The sequence below is a fragment of the Setaria italica genome, chromosome I (genome assembly GCF_000263155.2).
Source record: "Setaria italica strain Yugu1 chromosome I, Setaria_italica_v2.0, whole genome shotgun sequence".
NCBI lineage: Eukaryota > Viridiplantae > Streptophyta > Magnoliopsida > Poales > Poaceae > Setaria > Setaria italica.
In genome coordinates this window covers 702,818-727,444 of record NC_028450.1, presented here as the reverse complement: position 1 = coordinate 727,444, position 24,627 = coordinate 702,818, and the positions used below count along the sequence as shown (strand labels likewise).

Below are 24,627 nucleotides of genomic sequence, written 5' to 3'. Positions count from 1 at the left end.
AGCTTGAATAGATCTTGAATAGTTGGAATCGACGAAAGGGCCGACGGCTTGGCGCACGCGTCAGACCGGGGCTGCCGCCACGTAGGCACCGTGCTGATGCGCATGCAGTGAGGTCAGTGGAGTTGCACGCTTGCACTGCTGCAGCCGAGGCCGAGCTCACGGCCTGCATGTGTCCCAACAGCGGGTTCCTGACCTTCCTGAGTTCTGACGCCCGTGCGGCGCGCATGTGCAGGTGCAGCTCGATCCAGCCACGCGTGTCACCGCGCCGCCGCACGGGCCCGCCCGTTTACCAACGGCGACGGCGACGGCGACGGCTCTCAGTATAATCTCTCATCTCGTTTTTTTTATGGAAACAATCTCTCTCATCTCGTTGCAGCAAAAGCCTCGACAGTTCAGACGAGGCAACGCAGGTTTTCGGTGCGTGCAACGTGAGGCCGGCCCGACATTTTTTTCCCCCGTATTGTTCTAATTTTATCGGATATCTTTCGAAAAGAAGTATCTTTCTTCTGTTAAAAAGTATTAAAGTAATTTAATTTGATCTGATTTTAGATCCCACCGTACGAATTCAAGATTTGTATCATGCCTCCACTATTTTTCTAGTGTTTAGGGCGACCCGATCAAGTTGGTTGGACTGAACCATGTCTTAACTCTGAGCATGGCAAGATGAAGCAGGAGGATATATTATGACCCTTTTGTAACGTGTCAAAGGTCACTAGCTATTGTCGTGCCGATCGTCTCATTCTTCTGCATGTTTTTGACGTGCCATTGAATGCCAGGTCGTCAATTCACGCAGGTGTAGCCATCTACACTCAGAGAAGACCTTTAGCTTGGCACTAAGTTGGTTCATTTTCGATAGCGATGTGCTCAAATTCACTACTTATGTTGTGTGATTAAGTAGGGTACTCCATCCATCCCAAATTGCAGATCATTTTTATTTTTCTAGATTTATAGTTTTTCTATGCATATAGACATATGTTATATCTAGGTGCATAGCAAAAACTATGTACCTATAAAAATTAAAACAGTCTACAATTTGAAACGGACAGAGTATTTGGTTATGAAATCAAATCTTCCGATGCAGCTGCATGAAAATTGATTGCAAGAGGGTTGTTTTCCAAAATGTTGCACCTTTTGCATTCTTACTCGTTTTCATGGTGTACCTTCTGTTTTTTTCTTCCACTTAATACCAGCATACTATTCTGGTCATAAGATATTTTGGCTTTTTTCAGCCGATCAGTTTTGCCTCTTTAATTTCAGTTATCCTTCTTCTTTTGTCTTATTGTTTATTCATTGATGATTCTACTCTCTTGCATTTAACACCTTTTGCCTTTTTCCTTTTTAACCATATCTCTTTTATCTTTGTATAATTTCAATCATCTTTGGTTCTTTATCCAACTGTTTGTTCATGGATGATTCTTCTCCCTAGCAATTAATTCCTTTGATACCTTTTGCCTTTTCCATTTTATCCATATCTCTTCTATCTCTCTTAATTTCAACCATCTTTAGATCTTTATCCAACTGTTTGTTCATCGATGATTCTACTCTCTTGCAATTAATTCCTTTTCTGAACAAGGAAAATGTAAAAGGATAGCCATAAATCCCTGTCGCAGCGGATACCTAGGATCGGCTGCTCCAGAATCCTCAGCAAGAATTTTCCTAGTATAAATAACAAAAGAAATAAAAAGGAAAAAGAGAGAAAGAAATTAAAAAAATCCAGTGAACCACGCTGCAGCGCTGCCCCCGCCTCGCAGCGAGTGCGTGAGCCGGCCGTTGGCCCCCACCCTGGGCTTGTATTTTCCCGAAAACTATATATACCTCCACGCTCCCTCCCCTCCTCCTTTCCCTTTCCTCCCCCACCCCCACCCACCTCCGCGGCTCCCAAGCCCTAGATGTCCCCCTCCCCCTCCTCCTGCCCCCGCCGCGCCGCCGCCGCCGCCCGCGCCCCGCGCCGATCTCGCCAGATCTCGCGCCAATCGGAGGCCCCGCGCCTCCCCGCGGCCCGATTCGCCGCCAGCGCGCCCGGGAACGGCGCTGATTTGGGCCGGTTTTGGCGGTGAGGTGCGGGTGAGGTCTCGGTGGGTCTTGGGCCTTCCGGGGCCCGGTGGATGGATGCGGTGGAGCTGCCGCTTCCAGCGAAGGTGGATTTCGGGAATATCCTGGCGCCGGCAGCGGCCGTGGAGGGGGTGGACGGCGTCGTCGTCGGTGGTGGCGGCCCCGGAGGCGGGGGAGGGGAGGTCCTGAGGCGCTGCGCCGACGCGGATCGGCGGCACGGTGGTGGTATAGTCCCTCTTCCCGCGCTCCTTATCTTCTGGTTGGTTGGCGGTTGGGTGCTTATTCGTCACGGCGGAAGAATTGGGTGTGATTTCGTTGGATTGTTTATGGGGGAGTCGATTTGACTTCTCGTCCGCTTGCTTCTAGTATCTACTTGAAATTCCCGCTGCTTCTGTTGTTAGTATTAGTGGGGATGCTTGAGTGATGTGTTGTGGTAGTAAGTAATTTCCATTTCTGTGGCGGAGGGGTACACGGGGCTTCCATTTGTGTCCTGATTGATTGTTTTGTGGTCAATTGATCATGTATCTGCAGATGTATGTTAATGAATTGTGACATGGGAGGGGGAAATCAAGTGGATAGGTTTGGTGACTCGCCTCAGCAGATTTGTGAGCTTTCTCCGTGATGATGTCTGCGGCTTTGATGTTTGTTTGCTGGATTGGCTGATCTCTTGTTTGTGGTTGCTTAAGCAGTACTTCCTGTGCTTGTGTGCTTGTCTGTAATAGATTACATAGTGCTCCCGTTTTTTTTGGAGGTTTGTAAATTCTTTCGGCTGTGTGTACAGTCCTCTGTGTCTTATGTGATCTTTAAGTGCTTGCAGTTTGTTGTCTAGTTCCCCTGTTTTCTGGTGATCTGTAGTTGTTTTATTGTTGTTGTGGATGCATTTATGTGGTGCATGTCATTAAGAAACATAACCTGTCTTTGCTGTTACTCCTGTTCTCCCCCTTTCAATGCCTTTTTTGTTGATTCGTTTGATTTTATGGAGCTTTTTCCTTGGCGTTCCTTGGCAGCATGGACCATGCTGGTTATCTTTGTCGTATTTAAATTTGGTACTAAGTTGGTAGCTCTGTTTACAAGAGAAATGTATATGCTTCTGTTATTACATCCAGTTATTTATGTTGTTTGGATTGGGTAGCTCTTGCCAACTTGGTGCTACTTCATGGATGCATTACTTTGGTATTCGCATTGACCCGCTGAGCAAGACATCATATGTAAATGATGACACTATGCACTAATTTTGTAATGATAATGATTGGTAGGTGTTTTATCCTACAAATGGGGTAGCTACAGGTTGACTTGGTAGTGGCCGTAACTCCCATGGGGTAGGTGTAGATGACAGCAAATGCACCATAACTTTGAGATGTGAAATATGGGTTCAGATGCTCAGTACTCACATTATCTTCTCTGAAATAGAATCATTTTTTGTCTCATTTGAGTGGTCTCAGTTTCGAAACTTATGTTGTGATCCTCAAATCTGCATGATTGGCTGTGCCTATCTTTGTTGGTAATGGGCATAATTTGCAACTACAATCCTCCAAGTTGGCTACTGCTTTGCATTGAGCAGGTTTCCATTGGGTCCAGTTATTGTTTTGTTCAATTATTGCACAAAAGGATTTCCAGCTCTTTCTCTCAGCTGCAGACATTGAGTCCTGCCCTCACCCTCAGTCTTGGAGCTCCTTGCAGTTGAAATTGGATCAGTGCCCTCACCCTCAGTGACCTTTTGAAATTTTAACATGAAGCCATCACTGCATTGTAGTTGGTTTGCACCCTAATTCTGCTTGCAGTTTATTTGTCTTTTCTTTGTGAATCTTGAGTTTTTTTTTTGTGAAAATCAATTCCATTTTTCTTTAGGTTTATGATATTTATATGCATGGTTTTGTTCACTGTCTTATACTTTTATGTAATATGGACTTGGATTGTTGCTTTCATGTGTTGATCATTTGGCTGTAAACAAGGGAGATAGGTGAACTTAAATGATGTTAATGGGTCTTTTACTATTTGTTTTGACTTTGTTTTTTTGTGGACTGCTTCGCAATTTTGCTATTGGGAGTTTCCAAAGTGCAGCTGATGTGTCATGTGCTTTGTTCTCACTTCTTTTGAAATCTATATAAAATCCCTGCTTTAGTGATGCTAAGTTGTCAATGCTGTTTTCCTGTGAGACTAATGTGTCAAATTTCCTTTAGAGGGATTTTAATGGTAGACAATATCGTGAATTTTCTCATGAATATAATATCATGAAGTTCCTTTACAAAGCTTTCTGATGGTCGATAATGTGATGAGTTAATTACCCTCGAACGCAGAAATCCCTTTATAGAGTGTTTAGATAGATTGGCAAGCAACACACGTGTCAGAGCATGTGGATCCTGTAACCTTTAGAAATGTAAATATGCTCTGTATAGAACTTCGCATTCCTCTGGGGCTTGCTTTGATATTGGTTGTTGTTTTCTTTTGACACATTGATTCGTGTATGTTGCTTGTAGGGTTAAAAAATATCTTTATATTCTCCATCTAAAGTTAAAGTACGAACACTGTTCCTTGCAAAAGTTTCTGTTACGCTGTAGGAGTATTTGGCCATTTGTTTCTCTCTCTAAACGTTTTACTCTATTTATACTATTTCTTTTTTTATAATCTGATTCACTGCTGATTGATCTGTTAAAAACACACATGGGCAGATGTGAAGCAGCAAAGCCAGAATATAGAAGGCTTTCCGTCCTTTAGAAGTAAAAGGACTTCTTTGGAAGTCCCTATGCAGAAATCTCTTGGTTTTGGCTTGAAGTCTGAAAACGGTAAAAGGGATTTTGTTGGACATGATGCTATTCAATCCTTGCATAAGCAAGATAGCAAGATAGTGGCAAAAAAGACCATAAAGTTGTTGGACGGTCCACCTTGTTCAAAAAGGCCGAAGCTTGAGCCAGTACAAACTGGAAGAGATGCCGAAGCTAAGGGACATGACTTCATATCACAGAAGAATGTTCCTGAATTGGCACAATGTGCAGCATCTGGTAAATTATTAAGTTTCTTTATTCATTTTCAGCTGTCCACTTTGATGCAGTTCTCCATAACTCATTCTACAACTCGTGGCATGCATTCAATGATGATTTCAGAGACTGGGACGAGGCACCTTTGTTGGCCTGATATAAGTGATATGTGCACTGTAGATGTATCTTGTTTTGATCCAACATTATTTTGTCAATGTGCTGATTTCCCTATTCCTGCTTCATCTCTCCTCCTTGGGGCCTCTCTTGTATTCAACCTTTTTTTTACATAGATAGCCTTCAATTATTTGTTTGGAAGAACTCACAGCCTCTTACTCTACCAGAAATTTCACTTCTGAAAAGTTGAGAAGCCTACACTCTGCTCTGATCCATAATATCCAATGCTGACATTGAAAGTTTTATTTGGGGCATATTCACAAATCACAATCTTGGTGGCAAAGAAACTGTTATGAGTGTGGCAGCCTGGATGGCCACAGTTAGTTAGATAGATTAGGCCTTAGGACTAGATAAGGTTGTTAGGAGCCGGCTGTACAGAGGCATGGCAAGTTATTTGGAATTAATCAAGAAAGAGAGCTCGCCATAACTCCGCAGAGGCGTGGCATCAAGCCTCGCCTTCCCATCGAGAAAACCAGTCTCAGTTCAGAACATCTGGTAATGTGTGCCAGGAAGATTTGCAAGGATGCTGTAATCTTGTATAACTGGAAAAGGGTGACTAAAAATCTAACTAACATATGTTAGATTCAACAATGAGTTTATACAAAAGATATGAACACTAGGAATAAATGTTGTAAAGACAAATGTGTAGTATGGATGGATGGCTTGTTGCTTATGCCTGTTGAGGGTGCTCTGGTCGTTATATCTCTTGTTCCTATGAAGTTTATCATGCAATGTTTGAAAATTACCTTATTTAAGGAGGTCTTTCCTAGTGGTTTTCCTCTTATGATGTTTCCATTGGCTTGGGGTAACAGCTCACTGCCTCACTCATCTGCGACATGGTTTCAATATGCCTGGGTTGTGTTGTCTTAATATACTAAAATGATTTAACTGAATAATGAATGTTGCTGAGTAAATGTATTCAACTTAAAATATTTGAACTGAACTATAGTACTATACACATCCAGAGATAATATTCAAATGTTTAAAGTACCTAACAGCAGTTAATCAACCGCTTTAGTGGGCTCTGGTCAAGTAAAGATTGGTTTACCCCTTTTTCATGTTTTTGGCCGGTCATCTCAAAGGGTGTTCCCATTAGGAAATGGATTTTTGCTATGCCGTCTGATAATAATACTTGAAATTGGATTCCTGCTAGTTACTGGCCATTTTGTTCCTACAAAATTTATAGCCACTATTTTTTAACAAGTCCATTGTATTGCTTGCCATACTCTTTTTTCAATACACTTCTGATATTGGTCCACTCTGCTGAGGGCTCGTTTGTTCTACTCGCTTTAATCCACATGTTTAGTTTGATATTCTGACAATAAATACTTTTGCACTTATCCTAATTATACACAGAAAAATCTCGGTTGCTCAAGCAGAAGCGCATTTCTGATGCAAAGAGAATTGATAAGAAGAATATTAGGTCTGGTGTCAGATCAAAATATGATTGTTTCTCATCAAAGGCTGGTTTAGCAAATTTTGATTCTGGTTTCTCGGGAAACAGCGTACTTGGTATGTAGTAACTGGTTGCATCTACATCATGCATTTATATCTTAGCAACTGCCAGTTATTTTTCTTTTGTTGACTGATGATCATATGAGCCTAGTGGATAAGTGGATGTAAAATATCTTTGTATGAATATCTTCAAATTGTTTTCTCAAACATTGTACTTAGACATTAAATAATTATATAGGAAGGTTAGCTCTTGATTTACTAATATTTTGCTTTTGTATTTCAATGCTGCACCGGTAATGTTGATCAATGTCTGCTGACCGCTAATCATGTGCCATTCTCCAAAGATAATTGCTCTTCCATAGTTCCTATCATATATTTTGATGCTCTGTCCTCATAATATATGACAGTGGAATCTAGTTATGCACTTCCTAGCAGTTATGGTTAATTGCATGGCTATATGACATGTTTACTTTTGGTTCATAGATTTGATTTTCCGTTTTGAGATTTTTCGGATTCACTCCTAGCGATCGAAGTTTAGTTAACCTTGGGTGATACCTTCTCAATCATGATGATATATTTTTCTTTCTAATAATACCACTTCCTTTTCCGTTTAATCTTTCTAAAAAGGGGTATCAATTGTCCTTGTGGTTCTATTAAACTTATTTTCTTTGAAGTTTGTTTCACACCCACTCAAAGGTTGGCAGTAGGCATAGGCATGATATGATTCTTGAGTTCATCGACATTCTAATTTCTAATAACTAAAAATGTGTACTTTTTCTCTGTTTTTTTGGTGGTTGATGGTACTTCTTTTGTTTTTTTGCATGCTTTTACTTGCATAAACTAATTTGGAAGCATGCAGTCCTGAGTTACAACACAATGTTATTACTATTTAGGTCTGGATGCCCCCGTTTTGCACTTATAGGATTCTATATTATTTATGGCATGTGATCTTTGCAGTAATAAGAACTTATTTCCATATCTCATTATGGAATGTGCATTGTATTGTTGGTCAAACCTCTTTGCATCACAACTAACCATGATTGGCATGTTTAATCAGGAGCACATGGCCTTAAATCTGATGTCCGTGACATCACAAATCACATTGAGAACCTCTCATTGAGTGAACTTCTCGATGGTACTTACAAGTATTCCAGCTTAGGAAGAGATAAAGGAAAGAAGGTATTGCGTACGAAAGATGAACTCCTAGTCTCTGTCAGAAAAGCGTTTTCTATGCTTTCAGATATGGACTATTGCAATGGAAAAGATGCTAATCTCATCCTGAGCCCTAAACTTCCTTCTGCAAGCACTTCTAGCTATGACATCAAAGAGCAATGTGGTGACAAGCCACCCCCCTTGGTTAAGGTAAGGAAAATCATCATTACTACACCAATTATCATGTATTTAAGTGCCTCAAAGTTTCTGACCCTCAAAGTTTACTACCCAGGACTCTTCACAAATCAATGTCTGTGATACATCACTTTGTCCTCCAAAAGATATCTTAAGCCGTTTAACACTTCCCCATGGACAAGATCTGGACTCACTTTTAGCACCAGGAAGTGAGAGCACAGCTGCAGTTAAGCCTTATATGCCTTCCATGACTGTTCATGGAGCTAGTTTGCCACCATTTCCTTGGTCACATTCACAGGCCGGGGGTTATCGACAAAGTGTTGACTGTGGTAAACATGGGTCGAGTAGGAGTAGTTCCCAGTGGCAGTGGATGAGGGTTGGATGCAACCTCACTCTAGATTATGAAGATTCATCTGTCCATAAAATTGATGATCTTCTTCAAGAGATGGATGCAGCAAAGTTATCTATAATGGGTTCATGTGATGGGCGATATAATTTATGTGGCATGGAATCAACTTCCGGATCACTCGTACAAAATATTCACTCAAGAAAAATTGGGAGTGAGAATGGTTCTCAGCAACTGCAATCCCTGGACCATGGTGACTCTTCAGATGGTTTCCAGAAGCATGACAGTGAACATTCTCTTTTAAAAACACCGCAAGGTATGCTAAGTCTATACCATATCTTGATGACAATAGTAGTTGCTAAGGAATTTAACTTGATTTGTCGGAAGTATCTTGCTTTATAGCTCACTATTCTATATATTCTAGATGTACAAATGCTTTGGTGGCCTGACATTCAATATCATATTGATGATCTAAAGCATTTTGAAGCTTACATACTTTTTTTAACAATATTCTACCATCTTCTGCTATCATGTAACATTTGCAAGTTAAACAAGAATAGAAGCCCTTAAGATTTCGTTATTACTAGAGCTAGGTGCTCAGTGCCTCAGTCTGTATCTTACGTACTATTTTCTGCACCATTTATTTGGTGTTTACTCATTTTCGGTTTACTTTGCTTTTGATGATTTACTTATGTGATCTTTCCACAAGCAGTATCGCCAAAGATACAGCGCGCTGCTGAGATCTTATGTGATATGAGAAGAAGCACTGAATCATGGAGTGCCCAAGGATACAGCAATGGAGCAATTAAGTGGCCAAAATCACCATCTGAAAAGGTGATGAAGGCCCGCAAGGCCTCATCCCAGTTTGGTACAGCTGAGAGCTCATCAGGTTCTCGTAACAATGATGCAACTTGGAATGGGAGCAATCACTCTACCAAGAAAATAGTTGACAGGAAGAATGATTCTGCACGCTTGAATAACCCTAGTAAGGGGACTATAAGGTGGCCTGTGCCTATTGAAGATGGTGCCTCTCCTGTCAGGTCCGAGCGAGGTCTTATGCTTGATACAAAGCAACCCCATGGCAATGGCGGAAGGCATCCAGTCCAGGTGTCATCACAGGCACGGCTCGAGAAGGAGTATGAGAACCAGCAGAAGTTGAGGAAAGCAACACTGACCTCATCTCTAGGATCTGCAGGAGATTGGAATAGGGAGAGGAACAGGAGAATGTGAAGTGTACATTATTCATGTCGAAATCATAGGCTATGGTATATCGTCTGGGGGACAGCGGAACCAGGCAACTGTTTCATAAGAGGTCACAGAACATTGGGAGATGTGATAATTTAGGTGGCGGGTGCTGTATCTATTGGGCCATTTGTTGTTGGGGGAACTGTTGTAACTAGTGTAATTTTCCTTTTCATTACCATCACATCACAGGTCTCTCACTGTCTCACTATCTTCTGTTGTGTATTACTAATATATCTCGACCTACTATCAGTGAAGTAATAATAGCATGCGAGGTAATTGCATTCCATGGGTGACTGGGTGACTCAGTAGCTTGCATCTTGCTCATTCTGATGGTTGGAAAATCAACATTGGTTATCGGCATAGTCATGTTAAATCGCCATCTCAGTCGTCTGAGCTATATTAACTATATTGTTACATCTGTTGATTGTCCTTGCGGCAAAACTTGACTTTGCTTCAAGATATGCTCACTGCATATTCTTAATGTGCATCATGGAGCTCTGCCCGGCAGATAGAAGGACCTGCTTGATCAATGGTTCGAGCTCAAATTCTGTATGTATAATATCTTGTTTTTGTGTGGCGTGCTTATGCACGTCGAAGTCTGTATATCCACATCGCTAAGTGGTCTGTATATATGTCGTATGTTTCAAGTATCTTATCTACATTTAACTGTGTTTCAATTATCTCGAGCATGTGTTTCGCCACCATGTGCATTGTCCAATTGGGAAAAGGGTAACTAGGCACTGTATTGACTGTTACAGGTATCATGCTAATTCATATGTTTGAGCATACAAATCAACTCCGTTGTGACTTGTGTACTGAGCCCCCTTGGTAGAGCTCCAGCTCCTCCTAAAATGAGGAGCTGGAGGAGCTAGGCTTCTTCTAGTGCTCCTGGGGTGGAGGCGTGGAGTCGTTTTTCATCAAATTATTTGTTAGGGATTCAGCTGGAGCTGCAGGAGAAGTCGGAGCTGGAACCCTGCCTCCGAAGATTAGCATCCGGGCCAACCATGTACAATATGCATGGCATGATAAGTCTGCATTCACTTGAAACCTCCTTTTTTCTGAATAAACTTCGCATGAAGCTGAAAGCCTGCCAATCTGGCTCGAAAAACGGTTACGACAGAGCCTAGCGATTTTGGCTCGCCCATGGCCCAGAAGAAGGCCTGCTAACTGACAGCTTGGCCCCTGGCTCGTACGCCGGCCCGTAACGTCCGCGTCCTACGCCATGGTGGCTCCGCCGCCGCCGCCACCGCCTGCGCTGCGCGGCCCGTAACTCCGCTGCCCTGCCGCCTTCGCTCCACTTCGAAGCCACTTTCCACTTGCCAGATGGGGACTGGCCCTGGAGCTTGGAGTCCTCCTCTATTCAATGAAATTGGAACTTTCTCCTGCCGGTTTTGTAAAAAAAAAAAACTGATTTCTGTATATTTAATTTCCTCAGTTTAAGACTAAGGCTCTAGAGAGAAGCTATTTTTGCTCAAAAGTCAAAATCAACCGAATGAAGTGGAAAAATAGAGTAAACTGGTCCCTCGGGTTGGATGTTTCAGTAACTTCAATGGCCAATTGGAGGCCTGCTTATTCAGTTAGTTATTCAGTGCCGGAGACATCTCTGTAAGCAAAATTCAGCAGCTGCCTGATGGGCTAAGAACAAACGAACGAACCGTTGGAAGCGCCGAGCGCAGGCTCCGCGGGGCGCGCTCGCCGTTGGCTACCCAAGGGGCGGAATTTCAATATCCAAGAATCATGAAAACCTGGCCACATTGCCAAGTGGCGCCCTTCATTCTTACGTTTTCTATTTAACTGTAACTACAACTTGAGCCTGTTTGGGCAGCCAGGTTGAACCAATATTTCTAGGCTAAGGATAATATGCTGAAATCTAGATGGAAAAAGAGAGAGAATAATCCGCTCGGGCAAGGTTAATTACTAATTGAATTGAGCTAAAATCGAGCTGAACTTGATACCCACGATCTATGAATCCCTTCACCTCTGCAAATTACAGGCGAACCGTTACGCATAACCTTGTTTACTTGTCCATGCATCCCTCTGTCTCTGGCTGCTTGTTGGCACTGGCTTTCTTCATCTCCACCATTTTCAGGTGGCAAGATTTGTTCTGAGCCACCATTTTGAGGTCCTACTTGTTTCTTTTTGCAGAAATAGACTATCAAGGCAACCACAAGAGAAGTGGTCGAGGCAACTCCAGTAGCGATGATGGGTCCTGCAAAGTTGTCAAAGGTGAGGCTACCTGTGCCAGATATGGTGCCCACATTTTGGCAGTTGTTTTGGTCTCCTATCCATTTCTTCTCGATTTGAATGATAGTGTCTCCACCTGTTATGTTGAGGATTGCCTGTGAGATGTCACCGACTAAGGGCGATCCCTTCCTCAATGCCTGAGAAAGAAGAGAAACCCTTTTGTAAAACTCAGGTGCCCATCTCAGGCTGTCACACATTGGTGTGCAAACTTAAATAAAGCTGAATTTGAACTTATGCCAAAGTAAACTTAATATACACAGTTAAAACTTACATATCCAAAACCTGCGGTCTTATATATTGGCCCGACCATGGTGTATCCCATGCAATGCTCTGCGAGAAATAATTTGATGTATGGGATTTCATCTACAAGGGCAGCAATACCACCATTCTTGCTTCCCTTTGAAAGTACATTGTGATAACCTTCAGGGGTGTCATAGGGCTTGATCTTTGATGCATCAAAACCGAGTTCTTCCAAAAGACCCTTGATGTAGGAACCACGCGCATACCCAACGGATTGTCCGGTTTTTAGGAGTTCGTCGACATTCGTTACAGTTGGTTGGAGCTGTTGCACAGTTAGCATGGATGTCAAGCTTGCAGTGTAGCTTGACTTAAGTACCACAAGGAAAAACAGCCATATGACCAATACTATCCGAGAGGTAAGGCGTTTCACCATCTCTTCTGCAGAAATTAGATTACAAGTTAATGTTGTTTTCAGACATCGTAAATGAAAGTTCAGAAAAGAAAAAAAAATTCATAAGGCTCAAGGTTTGGTGATCTTTTCACACATACGGTGGGAGATGTGCCTTCTTGAATTTCTAATTTCATATTGGCTTGATATTTCTTTATACGAGATTTGCCCCCCTATTTAGGAACATGTGAGTTGTAAGAGATGGCTTATGGACTTAAGGCATTTAGTGGTAATCTATTCCGTCATGCATTTTTAGAATTTCATACTCGTTTGATAGTTCTGAACACAAGATTTTTCCGCTTGTTTAATTGGTCACTTTGTGCTGTAGCCTGTAGGACATGGCTTATAAACGCAGCACATTTAGTTGAAAACATCTAAACAATACACATTTCTTCTTTTAAGTTCTGGAATTTTTCTGTATGAAGTAACTTGTCAGGATAAAAGGCATAACGATTTGATCATTATGCTATATATCTAATTTATTTCAGGGAAAAAAGAATTGGGATGAGTGCACTCAACTCTCTTCAAACAGTGAAAAATATATCATTGTAGCTAGCTGTCGTGGAATTGGACCCTGAACATTCTTGTTGTTGCCTAGAAGCTCCAACAACCATATCACAATGCCTGTGTAGATAAAGAGTATGATAGTCCCAAACCACATGCCAGGTGTCAGTGGCTTCAAGAAAATCCATGCATTCTTGTCCACGCTTTCCTTGACAGGAACAACCATTGCTACCCCTGATTCAGTGTAAGGCAGAGTGAAGTCGACGTACAAACTTCTGTTGTACCTAATTGTTATGTCTCCAACTGCTATGTCATACTTCTGTCAGTGTAAAAGGAAATTGTTTAACCAAGAGTCGGGGGAAAAAAAAGAAATTTTGGTTGGGGGATTGGGGGCAGGGGGGATGCAAAGTACCTCAGAAATTGTGTCAATGACTGAGTAAACTCACGAAAGGCTTCGATTTTTTTCTTCTATTATGGTATTGGCACCATTTACTAAACTATCATGGTATTGGAATAGCTGAGTAGTTTGTTTTATTTTGAGATAACATCATGACATAGTAAATTTCAGATCTTGGAAAGCATAAATTTATGCAATCTATACTTTTGACTTGAAAAATATAAACATGTGAAGTATGTCTTACCTTAAGGTAAACTTGGTTGACAAAATCATCGTAGCTTGAACTTACATTCTCTGTGGTGTTAAATACTACGTATTCATAAGGGAGTGCATAAGGAAGTCTCTTTACTGCCTCTTCAAATATTTCGATTGCAAGTCCACTTGCTTTAATTTCACCTGTTAGGGAGTCTTCATTGGCATCTATGTATTTTGGATAACCTGCACCTATGACTATACCAACTTGAAGCTTCTTCCCGTCTGTTGGAATTTCCCACCCTCTGGGCACCTCTGTAGATTCTCCTGGCCAAATCACGGTCTTCAAATTACGTGTGGGTGTGGTGCTCCAGTATGTTGTATTTGATCTCCTTTGATCTGATTGCTGTGAAATTCCATTTTGTGCAGTCCAAAACCCAATTACTCTATGTGCTTTTCCAACTACATTTATTATCTGAAACATGGAAATTTGCAGCTGTCCATCTGTAAGGTCAAAGTAACCACTTAAACCTTGAAACTTGGTTTGCAAAATCTCCTTTAGGACTGCTGGACCATTTCTTGAGTTCTCTAAAGTTTTTGAACTTGTGTAGTTTTCAATTGCAGGTGGTCTTTCAAATTTATCTTCAGTAACCTTTGCCTTTTCTGCTGCTTGTGCTACTGCCCAGATTGTATCATAGCTCCATAGTCCAAAGATGCTTAATTTCAATGTTGGGTCATTGGGATGATCATTTCGGGATCTCATATACCATCTCATGGTGAAATTGTCAAGTTCTGTTGACTTAGGAACATAGGACACAACCCCCAAGGCACCATTCATTGCTTCCACGACTGAATGATTTAGGGAATCTACAAGACTTGCTAGTCCATCTGTTATGATCCAAACAAATCCTTTGCTCATCATGCCAATTTCCTTTGCTTTTGTGAACAAGAGGGAGCCCAAGGAGGAGGACATGTGAACAACAAAAACCCTTGTGTGCATTGTCATCAGCTTGTAGAGTTCTTGGGTAATTTGTTCGCCTGTTGCTGATTCATCTATAGCACTGCGATAAGGAATATGGGCATCTATTCCTTCAAGGACATTAGCAAGATCTGGTATAATACCTCTACCATAATTGTTGTTTACATAGATAGGCACCACCTCTCTCCATCCGTAGGTCTTTATTATGGAGGCGATGCTACTCACTTGTGCAGAGTCACGTGATGTTGCTTGCACAAAATATGGAAGACCAGGGGAAGATAAAGATGTGCTTGTTGCTGTGAATGATATAATTGGGAGTTGATGCTTATTCCCGAGAGCTGATACAAAAACAGCTTGAGAAGATTTCTGTGGGCCAATAATAGCTTGGACATTGTAGTTCTCCAGCAAGTCAAGAACTGTATACATGCGTAGAGTCAGACTTCAACTTTTTGATGGAAGCAATTTTTTTATATTCAGAATTCAGATACTCTGCACCCAGAATTGAATCACTGGGAATAGCTCTATCAAAGTATTCACAAGAGATGGATGGATGGGAATCACTCACTACACTGTTTAACTGTAAGTTATGACAATGGAACATATAAAAAAGGTTGTTCCTGTAAGGTTGCATTGGCTATCATATCAACATAAAGCTATGGTAGAAATCATTTCAATTATAAATGCAATGACATGCATAGCCTTGTTTTCTCCCCACTGATGCAGTACCTGCAGTGAAGGAACTATATGGATTGCAAAAGTTAGGTGCCACTAAATGTAAACATATCATGTTTTTCCATTGCATGAAGTGGTTTTCAAGACATGATTGCCAATGCCTTGTAGCTGTACTATTTCTGAAAAAACCCTCGTCTAATACATCAACGCTGCTTGTTTTCTGCATCCAAACCACTACAATGTACAGATTCCTTCTACGTACATGCTAAATTTCAGCTAGGGTGCATTTGATAATTCACATTTAATAGTTTATAATTACCCCCATTGTTTCCACATAGGGAGTTATATAATTGGCTAAACTAAAGCACCCCTTCTGCCTCTTTATATATGGAGTTCTCTATTTATTCTGTATAACCATCAAATGGAGTACAACAGCTTTATAGACTTTCAAATGGTTTGCTGTGTTCAAAATCCCAAACTTCCAAGATACTAAAGTGTGCAAACTTTACATAATCAGGTAAACATGTACTCTATCAAAGTGTAAAAATCCATATAAGGATGAAACTCACCTGCAGATGCAGCTTGGACATCATCACTCATGGAGTCCCTGACGTGGAGGACGAGCCGTGTGGTGTAGTTCGGATGGATCGCATAGAAATCCTCGACAGCAATTGAAATGCTGGTATGTGCTACCTTCCCAACTGTTGTCCCCAAATCAAGTACCACCCCTACATGGAATTCTTGTACTTTGCTTTCTGTTACATTTTGGGCTACTGCTGAGCTGAAGGCCAAGAATAGGAACATTGCGATCCTAACTCCTGTTGCCATCTCACTGTGATGTTTGCAGAAGAATCTTTCTGCACTGGTGCACTAGTTATAGATGCATAAGTTGTCATGTCTTTGTTAGTTAAACTGAACTTTGGTCAAATCTCTGTTAGACTACTACTTGATTCTGATCAAAGTTTGTCCCTTCGAGGCAGTTCCTGTCAAGAATTTAAAATTGTTTGCTCTCCCAGTTCGAGGTTTCCTTCATGGCCGGTGGTTTGCTCTCTACTTACTTATCAAAGAATCGATCTCATACTGGACCACAGTGAGCTGAAGACCTGGAAGTTGAACTTCGAAGTCTCGCGTGGTTACAGATGCAAGTGAAATTTCCCTGTGACTTCCAGTAGCAGACTGGGCCTTGTCTGTGATAACTGAGTGAATCGGTCAGCAGTATTGAAACGTTGACCCAGCACGTACGGTATGAAAATATGCGAGCAAGTCTGAGCGTGTGTAAAGCGGATTCGGTATATGTACGTGTTTCGAGGGAATGCTATGTCTGTGGGTTTTTTTTAAAGCGCTTTTGTCTGTGTTGAGCCTTGCATATCTTGGGTCGTCTCAGAAGGAAAACCCTTGATGCTGATGTGAATGGGTATAAATTTCAGAACCAGTGCAAGTAGCATCTTGAGACTGCCAATGATAATTTTTTATAGGTAAGAAGTTTTTTTTTAATATATCTTGGTAGCAGTGTTGTTCCGGGACCCTTATTGGGCGCTCGTTCGCCGCTGCGCGCTTGCGACGAACGATCGTCGCTGGTAGCTAGCAGCGCGCGCGCATGCAGCGATCGCGGTTATGATTGGTGCGCTGCATGATGCATGCGTACGTCGCTGTGGATAGGTGGCTTCGGTTCTAAAATTCCTGTCACATCAAATATTTAAATACTAATTAGTAGTATTAAATATAAACTAATTACAAAACTAATTGCATAGATGGAGGCTAATTTGGGAGACGAATCTATTAAGCCTAATTAGTTCATGATTTGACAATGTGATGCTACAGTAAACATGTGCTGATGGTGGATTAATTAGGTTTAATAGATTCATCTCACGAATTAGGTTGTCTGTGTAATTAGTTTTATAATTAGTTCATATTTAGTCCTTCTAATTAACCTCCGAATATTTGACGGGACATGAATTTAAGTCCGGACTAAAGATCCAAACACCTCTAAGCTTCTGACCTTCTGTCAACAGCTGTTGTGCTTGTATTTCTATTTCTTTGGTTCCATGGCATTTCATTCTATCTCAGGCTTCTATCAATTTCTCTTTCGGGACAGCGGGTGTGTGGGTGAGTAAGGATCGTTTGACATGAACGTGGAATACATCAACCTAACCAAAAAAAGACCATCGACGTAAAAAGAAAAATGGATTATTTAAAATATTGTTAATGGCTGATTTTCACTGGAGAAAAAAGCGAAACATTAACACTACAGGAAGAGGAAAAATGGCTGATCCTGAAAAAAAAGCTTGACAGCTCGTTCATGTTACAAAACGCTTGGTCATCTTCTGCATCAAAAGCATCAGCCTGATTTTCAGCTAGAAGAAAAGCTGCATCTTCAATGATAAAAATCAACTTTGATGCTCTGAAAACAAAAAGATTTGAAAAAAAGGAAGAAACGAGTGTAAGTCTTGTGCAAAAGGTTTTACAATAAGAAATAAAAAAGAAAAAAAGGAATTAAAAAGAAAAAGAAAACTTACATGCATGTTTAGTATTCTTTTTGTGTGTACAAGAGTATCATACTTCTCATTAAATGGATGTGTCAGCACATAGTAAGTCAAACATTCATGCAAGGGTTTTGCATCTTCCTGTGGAACAAATAAAAGATATTTGTATTCGCAAATGCTCTCCATATATCTTGTGAAAAAACGAGGAATAAGGAAACGGAAAAGTGTACTCACTGGTTTGAACAGATGTTGCTTGTCACCATCATGGCTTTGCATCAGTTTCATAACAAATATGCCACTATCACAGCTGTGTACGTGGAAAAAAATATATACAGATTACTACCATTGCTAGCTTATAGTGATAGTTGACAAATAGAGAAAAAATTATTTTGAAGAAGGTGAAAATTGATAGCTGCACAAATTAACAATGCATATATGGAGGTGGAAGAAAAATAATGGCTGCATGGATTATTAAAGAGCGTGTAAAAAAATAGTGTGTGCACGTGGGGAGAACTCAACTAGTCAACTGGTTCTTGGATCATGTGACGCTGCGGAATGTAGATGCCATCTGAAAGATATTCAGTGTCGCAGACCGGGGGTATGCACATTGAAATGTTCTCTTGAAGTTCCAAATAACTGTCTGAGCATTGCTTCGAACGGAATCCAGTTCCAGATTGGGGCACAGCACCTCAAACTTTCTATGTCTAAAGTTGGCAACAACCAAATACCAGAATTGATCATATTGTAGAGGCAGGAATACCTATGTTTGGAAGAGGCAAAAATTAATGCAGCAAGTTATATATGGGCGGGAGCAGGCCGTGTAAAAGAAAGTGAAACTAAATATTTAATGTAAAACAGGGTGTGAAATGAACACACCATGTCCATCTTGTCTACGTTGTACTCAGCAAAAACATATATTAATTCTTGAAACCATTGTGATCCTTATACTTTGTTATGTTCATACTTTACACTACGAATAAGAAAGCTTACTGCTAGAAACTTAAAAAATACACTCAGAGGTGCAAAAACCTTTGTAGTTCGGAAACATTACGCTCTAGAATTAGGAACTTTATACCGTAGCATTATTAACTTCGCGCTCTAGAATTACGAACTTTATACTGTAGCATCATTAACCAAAGTTCTAGAATTAGGAACTTTATACTGTAGCATTATTAACTTCATGCTCTAGAATTACGGACTTTATACTGTAGCACCATTAACTTTGCGCTCTAGAATTAGGAACTTTATATTGTACCATTATTAACTTCGCGCTCTAGAATTCCAAACTTTTCACTCCAAGATCGAATACTTTGTATTCGCAGATTCAATACTTTATATCAAATATTTTATGAAAAATCTGTACATCTCTGTATTTTAGGTAACCAATTTTTCCCATGAGGACAGAAACTATTAACTCTAATTTACATGATATGTTCCATCATCACGTACTAATGATCAGCAATGAACTTACACGACCAGTGTCAAAACTTCACACATATCTATCTTTCAAGTTAGATATCAAAACCTTTGTACCGACGATTAAAAAACTTTCAAGTGGTATATTGAAAACTTTCTACATCGTTATATTTTAAGTTAAATAACAAAACCATTGTATCCAAAATTAAAAAATTCTTAAAATATATATTTACAAAAGTCTGTACACATATATATATCTATCTTTCAAGTCGCATACTAAAATCTTTGCACTCTGATTTCAGTAACTTTGTATGAAGAAACTAGAAAACTTTCATGCAACTAGGTTTCAAGTCACATGTCGAAAACTTTGTACATAAAATTAAATAGCTTTCATATCTCATATTCAAGAAACTTCCTATGTCTCAACTTTTGAAGCTACATGCTAAAAACTATGAACCCACTACTTGAAAACTTTGAATGCATATACTTAGAAGCATTCAAATCATATATACATAAACTTTGGAGAAAAAAGAATTTCAAAATAATCAACATAGAAAAAATGAATGTACCAAAGTCATAAGATATAGAGAAAACTTCCTACTGACACGTTTAAAAAATTGCACACATGGATATAAAACTTTGTACACTGTAAAATAAGAAAAGACTTACTACAGTCGCATTTCAAGCTTTACACTACTAGGTGCGAAAACTTTGTTACTTTGTTATTTGGAAACTTTACTCTCTGGATAAGAAAGCTTACTGATAGGGCACTTAAAAAAATTACACTCCTCGGTCTAAAAAAAGACTAAAAGCTTTGTAGTTCCAAAACCTTGCGCTCTAGAATTAGGAACTTAGCATTATTAACATTGTGCTCTAGAATTAGGAACTTTATACTATAGCATTATTAACGTTACACTCTAGAATTAAAAAGTTTATACTGTAGCATTATTAACTTTGCGCTCCTAGCTATAAAACTATGTAGTTAAAAAAATTTGCACTACATTTTCAAGAAACATTGAACTGTCGTGTTTAAAACTTATTCGACAGTCTAATACTTTGTAAAAAAAACATGTATCCGACGCTTTTCCTCAAGCTTTGGTGTGACATTAAGGAGGGGGTGGGGCTTTGAACTGTGGGGTACAAAAAGACTTTGGAATTGAAAATAAGAAAACCAAAAAAATTGATATTAAAAAGGAGTGGAAAAACTTTGATGGGCTCGTTGAAGTATTAATATTGAGGCTACATCGATGCCAAAATAATTACAGTTTTATTATTTACAGTGAAAACCCCATGTCAATTCGTACCTAAAAAAGCCGGATGCGTTGCTAATGGGGGCAAATTTATTTTAAATAAGACAACTTGCATATCACAACGTATGTTCTGGAGTTCGCAAACTGAAATAAAAACTACAGCGAAGTGCAAAAGACAATAACAAGGATAGGATGGATCAACAGTGATCTAGTCTTCCAGTTAATTCAACACTGTCTGAATTAAGTTGAAAATTGTGTTGCTAGAAGTTTCATATGAAGCCATCCTATGCCCCGCAAAAACAAGACACACAAATTAACATGGTGTGGGGAGGGTGTGTGATAAAATCTGACCTCAACACAGATTTTCACCACCTGTGGCTCGATTCCTTCAATCCCTCGCCCACAGCTCACATATCAACCTCAGGCGCAACAAAAAAAAGCTTCGGATACGAAGTAACACCACAAAAACAGAACGAATCGAAGAAATTCTTTCATTTCTTGAAATCGTTCATAAGGGTATGAAGTGGGTGCATGCTAAGGTGAGCTCCATGAGCAAAGAATTTGCACTACTTTTTTTAAAATATAACACTATGTACATGAACATACAGTGGTAGACTCAGAATTTTTACCAAACGGTAAGCCGGTATAATTTTTTCATATACAATTCAGTATAACAGTATACAAATGATGATCCATATATAATTCAATAAATAAACTCAAAAGTTACTGAGAGATTCAATATATAAGAATAAAAAACAAATCAAGCCTTAAATTTAACAATTAAATGTGAGTTTTCGGGTTCCCTTTCAGGGGATGAGGATATTTCGATGATTTCTCCCTCCGTAGGTGGAAAACGCGTGGGTGAGTAGAGTCTGTGCTTTGCTTTGGGGGAAATTTACATAAACTACAACACAAATAGTTCAAACATATTAAGTTCAAAATAGGCATAAAAGAAGCTTACACAAGGTTTCTCTTCCACCGTGGTTGCAGGTAAGGTGATGGAACAGCAGCAACAGCCTTCTTTGCTGCACATTTTTGAAAAAGAGATGTCTAGGTTCCTCTTCATAGTTTAAAATTCTACAAACAAATACCGTGTTAAAAAAGCACATAGTTTATTAGTAGGACCAATAGGGAAATATGAAAGAAATAAGCCTAAAAGAGGTGGGAGTAGATTGATCTGCCTACCTCTTTTAGACTTTTGTAAGGCATACCAAAACCTCTTTTAGGGTAATCCGCAAGAAATAGTGAGATGAGATAGCACAATTTACAATGGTTTATAACCATATATTAATTCATGGCTAATGTTGTGAGCAAACATATGTTTTTTAGGTGAAGAAAAGGAAAGGAGTGAACTGAAGCTAGTACTAGCTCAGCATCATCATAAAGGCCACAATACCATTAAGCAAACCCTTCTTTTATATACATACATAATACATATAATGAGCCATTTAACCTCCATGATCACCCACTCACTACTTACCACAGCTCTCCACGCCTCACTTTCACCATTCTCCTACCTCTCTTCCATTCCAACCACCCCGCACTAGGCCTCCGATGATTCAATCCGCCGGCGCCATGGGCACCAGCGCCGCCGCCGCCAAGCCCCCGTCGTTGCGCCTCCGGTGCGTGCTCATCTCGTGCGGCATTGGCAGCATCCTCGTCGCCGCCGCACTGCTCGCCGTGACCCTGACCGTGTACCGCGTCCGCGAGCCCGTGATGACGATGAACGCCATCTCCCTCAAGGACCCCGCCGCCGCCGCCGCGTACTCCTCGTCGCCGTCGACGCCGCCGCCGCTCCTGACGCTGACGGTGGTGGCGGACGTGTCGGTGAGGAACCCGAACGCGGCGTCGCTGCGGTACGGCGCGACGGAGACGTCGGTGTACTACCGGGCGCGGCGGGTCGGGGAGGCCAGGGGCCCGCCGGGGACGGCGCCGGCGCGGCGCACCGTGCGGATGAACGTGACGGTGGACGTCGCCGTTGGCGCGCTCCTGAGGGACCCGGCGTTCCTGGGGGATGTGGCGGCGGGCGGCGCCGTGGAGGTGGCCACGGCCACGCGGGTGCGCGGGCGCGTCGCCGTGCTCGGCGGGCTGGTGCGCCGCCGCGTGGTGCTGGAGATGAACTGCACCGCGACCATCGCCGTCGCCGACATGTCCATCAGCGACCAGAGCTGCGAGCAGCGCGTCTGGTTGCAGTAGATGATGGAGCTGAGCGCGCTGGATGGACGTACACGTACCAACAGGTAGTTTAGCAGCAGCTAGCGAACCTAGCTTATGTACGCTCTCTCATGCATCGCCGTGTGATTACCGATGTCGATACAGTACGTGATAATAAGGTCGATCATCTGCTTGTACTCCATTGATTTAATGTTCATAATTTCGTATATCCGTCGGCATTCCATGCATTTGGCTCTTTGAAAGCTGGAAATTTCACGACGGCATGCATCAGGAACATTTTGAATGCTCAGCTCAACGAGACATGCACAATTCCATGCTTGTTAGTAGAAAAAAAGAGAGGCTGCACGTATGTGCTACTGTTCCCCATGCATGTTCACTACACGCAGTGACGCACATAAGCCCACCACAATTAATGGAATGGAAGCGCAGGTATGCTTGTGTTACGCATAAAATCAGGAAGGACCCTGGCTTTAGATTTCAATTTGGCAAGTTTGATGTTACTGGTCACCCCTTCAAATACGAACGGTACGGTACGTACGGAGAAGGACCGACGAGATCGGTGGTGGAACTCCACAAACTAGATGAAAAAGATGAAGCCACGGGATCATCTGCAGTTCTGCACGAAGAGAAAAACAAATACACGAGTAAACCAAGGCTCATTCTCATTTCTCAGGAACTTTTTTTTTAACAAACCGCACGAGATAGTGCGTATTTCATTGATATAGCAGAAAATACAAGACGACAGCTCTGGGAAACCATAGGCAGGAAAAGGAAAAGAAAACAAAACAAAACAGATTCGCCCGGTTGGATTGGGACATCAACGCGGGTAACCACGCAACTCAAGACTGCCACATCCGACCGGTCGGCCTCACCACTCCACTCACCACGTCGGCACTATCCAACATACACGCTCATGAATTCGCTGAAACCTCCAGGCGTGGTCCTGTATCGATAGGGAACCTATAGAAGCCGACTGCACCTCACTGATAAGGCCATCGTCATGACCCTCTATTATAGTGCTGCGGCAGCATCACACTCCACCTGATAGAATGATACCACCGAATCCGGACCTCACGCAGGCTGCCTCGCAGTCGCCACCATGATAAACACAATGCGCAGGCTGCCTCACAGAGCACCAAAACTACTCGGCGAGGATCTCAAAACTACTTGAAGACCGTTGCATTCGACTATGAAGGGCTTGTCGGGGATAGATCCCTAGTACCCGCAAGGAAGGAAGAAGACGGACTCCTACTAGGATTCCCCTATAATCGTACTAGGACTCATACCATGTAATCCTCCTTGTAACCGACTAGTTATCCCGCCCCCTGAAGTATATAAAGGAGGGCAAAGGTACCTAGATCGGGAGCTTAGAGGCACAACATGAGAACCCTCAGAACCACCAAGAGGTTCAACACCAAACAACACCGAAACATAGGGCGCAATATACAACACCCCAAATAGGACGTAGGGTATTACGCTACTCTGGCGGCCTGAACCTGTATAAATCCATGTCTTATATCCTCGCTTTTATCTTTAAGTTCCAGGCCCGACGATTCCCCACTAACCAATCTACTACCTCGGGTACCCCCTCGGTAGGTTGCCAGGTATTAAACACCGACACTCGCCACATCCGCCGTTGGACTCCACCTCGCCTTCGTCGCCTCGAAGAAACACCGCGCGCGAGGGCCTCGCCACGCCCGCCATAGCACTCCACGTCACGGATCTGTTTCTTTTGTCGCCGTCAGAATGGTGAGCAATGTTGCCCCGCTCCACGAGATCTCCACCGATCAGCTAAGCCACCGCTGCAGGTCGACTTCGCCTTGTTGCTTCACCCGTGCAAAAGCCTCCGTCGCCATGTCAGGAAGCCAGAGAAGTCGCTTGCGCCGTCTTCCGATGATGTACCGCACCAGGTAGCCAAGCGAAGCTGAGCAACTCGTCGCGGTCCGCTGCAAGCCTAGTCGTCCCACGATGCTGTTGCCGCAAGCGCTGTCCTCCGCGCAGTCCCACGCCGTACTGACCGTTGCCAAGCAACG

General features: G+C 41.8%; 3 protein-coding genes across 4 annotated transcripts; 2 read left to right on the top strand and 1 right to left on the bottom strand.

Annotated features, from left to right (window-relative positions):
* Positions 1 to 1,864: 1,864 nt before the first annotated feature.
* LOC101785542 lies at positions 1,865 to 9,880 on the top strand. 2 transcript variants are annotated; one of them, XM_004951187.2, is made up of 6 exons: positions 2,106 to 2,277; positions 4,722 to 5,051; positions 6,558 to 6,713; positions 7,714 to 8,018; positions 8,101 to 8,665; positions 9,062 to 9,880. In XM_004951187.2, exons 1-6 carry the CDS (start codon positions 2,106 to 2,108, stop codon positions 9,577 to 9,579), a joined length of 2,046 nt encoding a protein of 681 aa, XP_004951244.1. In that variant the 3' UTR covers positions 9,580 to 9,880. The 2 variants fall into 2 exon arrangements, with proteins under 2 accessions (XP_004951245.1, XP_004951244.1); XM_004951188.2 differs by lacking the exon at positions 6,558 to 6,713 and having other exon boundaries at positions 1,865 to 2,277.
* Positions 9,881 to 11,568: 1,688 nt separating this feature from the next.
* On the bottom strand, positions 11,569 to 16,098 carry LOC101781933 (glutamate receptor 2.7). The gene is made up of 6 exons (XM_022825990.1): positions 15,840 to 16,098; positions 13,672 to 15,014; positions 13,100 to 13,349; positions 12,110 to 12,516; positions 11,616 to 12,005; positions 11,569 to 11,574 (listed from the first exon to the last, which is right to left on the bottom strand). Exons 1-6 carry the CDS (start codon positions 16,096 to 16,098, stop codon positions 11,569 to 11,571), a joined length of 2,655 nt encoding a protein of 884 aa, XP_022681725.1.
* A 5,820-nt stretch (positions 16,099 to 21,918) lies between these two features.
* Positions 21,919 to 22,802, top strand: LOC101785145. Its single transcript, XM_004951186.1, has one exon. The coding sequence runs from the start codon at positions 21,974 to 21,976 to the stop codon at positions 22,613 to 22,615; it is 642 nt and encodes a 213-aa protein (XP_004951243.1). The 5' UTR covers positions 21,919 to 21,973; the 3' UTR covers positions 22,616 to 22,802.
* Positions 22,803 to 24,627: the final 1,825 nt, after the last annotated feature.

Bases quoted from the DNA above. Each gene is read 5' to 3' on its own strand.
- LOC101785542 (XM_004951187.2), top strand. From the start codon at position 2,106: ATGGATGCGGTGGAGCTGCCGCTTCCAGCGAAGGTGGATTTCGGGAAT. The intron at 5,052-6,557 runs GTAAATTATTAA...AATTATACACAG, and splicing joins GGCACAATGTGCAGCATCTG to AAAAATCTCGGTTGCTCAAG. The intron at 8,019-8,100 runs GTAAGGAAAATC...TTTACTACCCAG, and splicing joins AGCCACCCCCCTTGGTTAAG to GACTCTTCACAAATCAATGT.
- LOC101781933 (XM_022825990.1), bottom strand. From the start codon at position 16,098: ATGGCAACAGGAGTTAGGATCGCAATGTTCCTATTCTTGGCCTTCAGC. The intron at 13,350-13,671 runs GTAAGACATACT...TTACACTGACAG, and splicing joins TCAACCAAGTTTACCTTAAG to AAGTATGACATAGCAGTTGG. The intron at 12,006-12,109 runs GTAAGTTTTAAC...TGGGCACCTGAG, and splicing joins AGACCGCAGGTTTTGGATAT to TTTTACAAAAGGGTTTCTCT.
- LOC101785145 (XM_004951186.1), top strand. From the start codon at position 21,974: ATGATTCAATCCGCCGGCGCCATGGGCACCAGCGCCGCCGCCGCCAAG.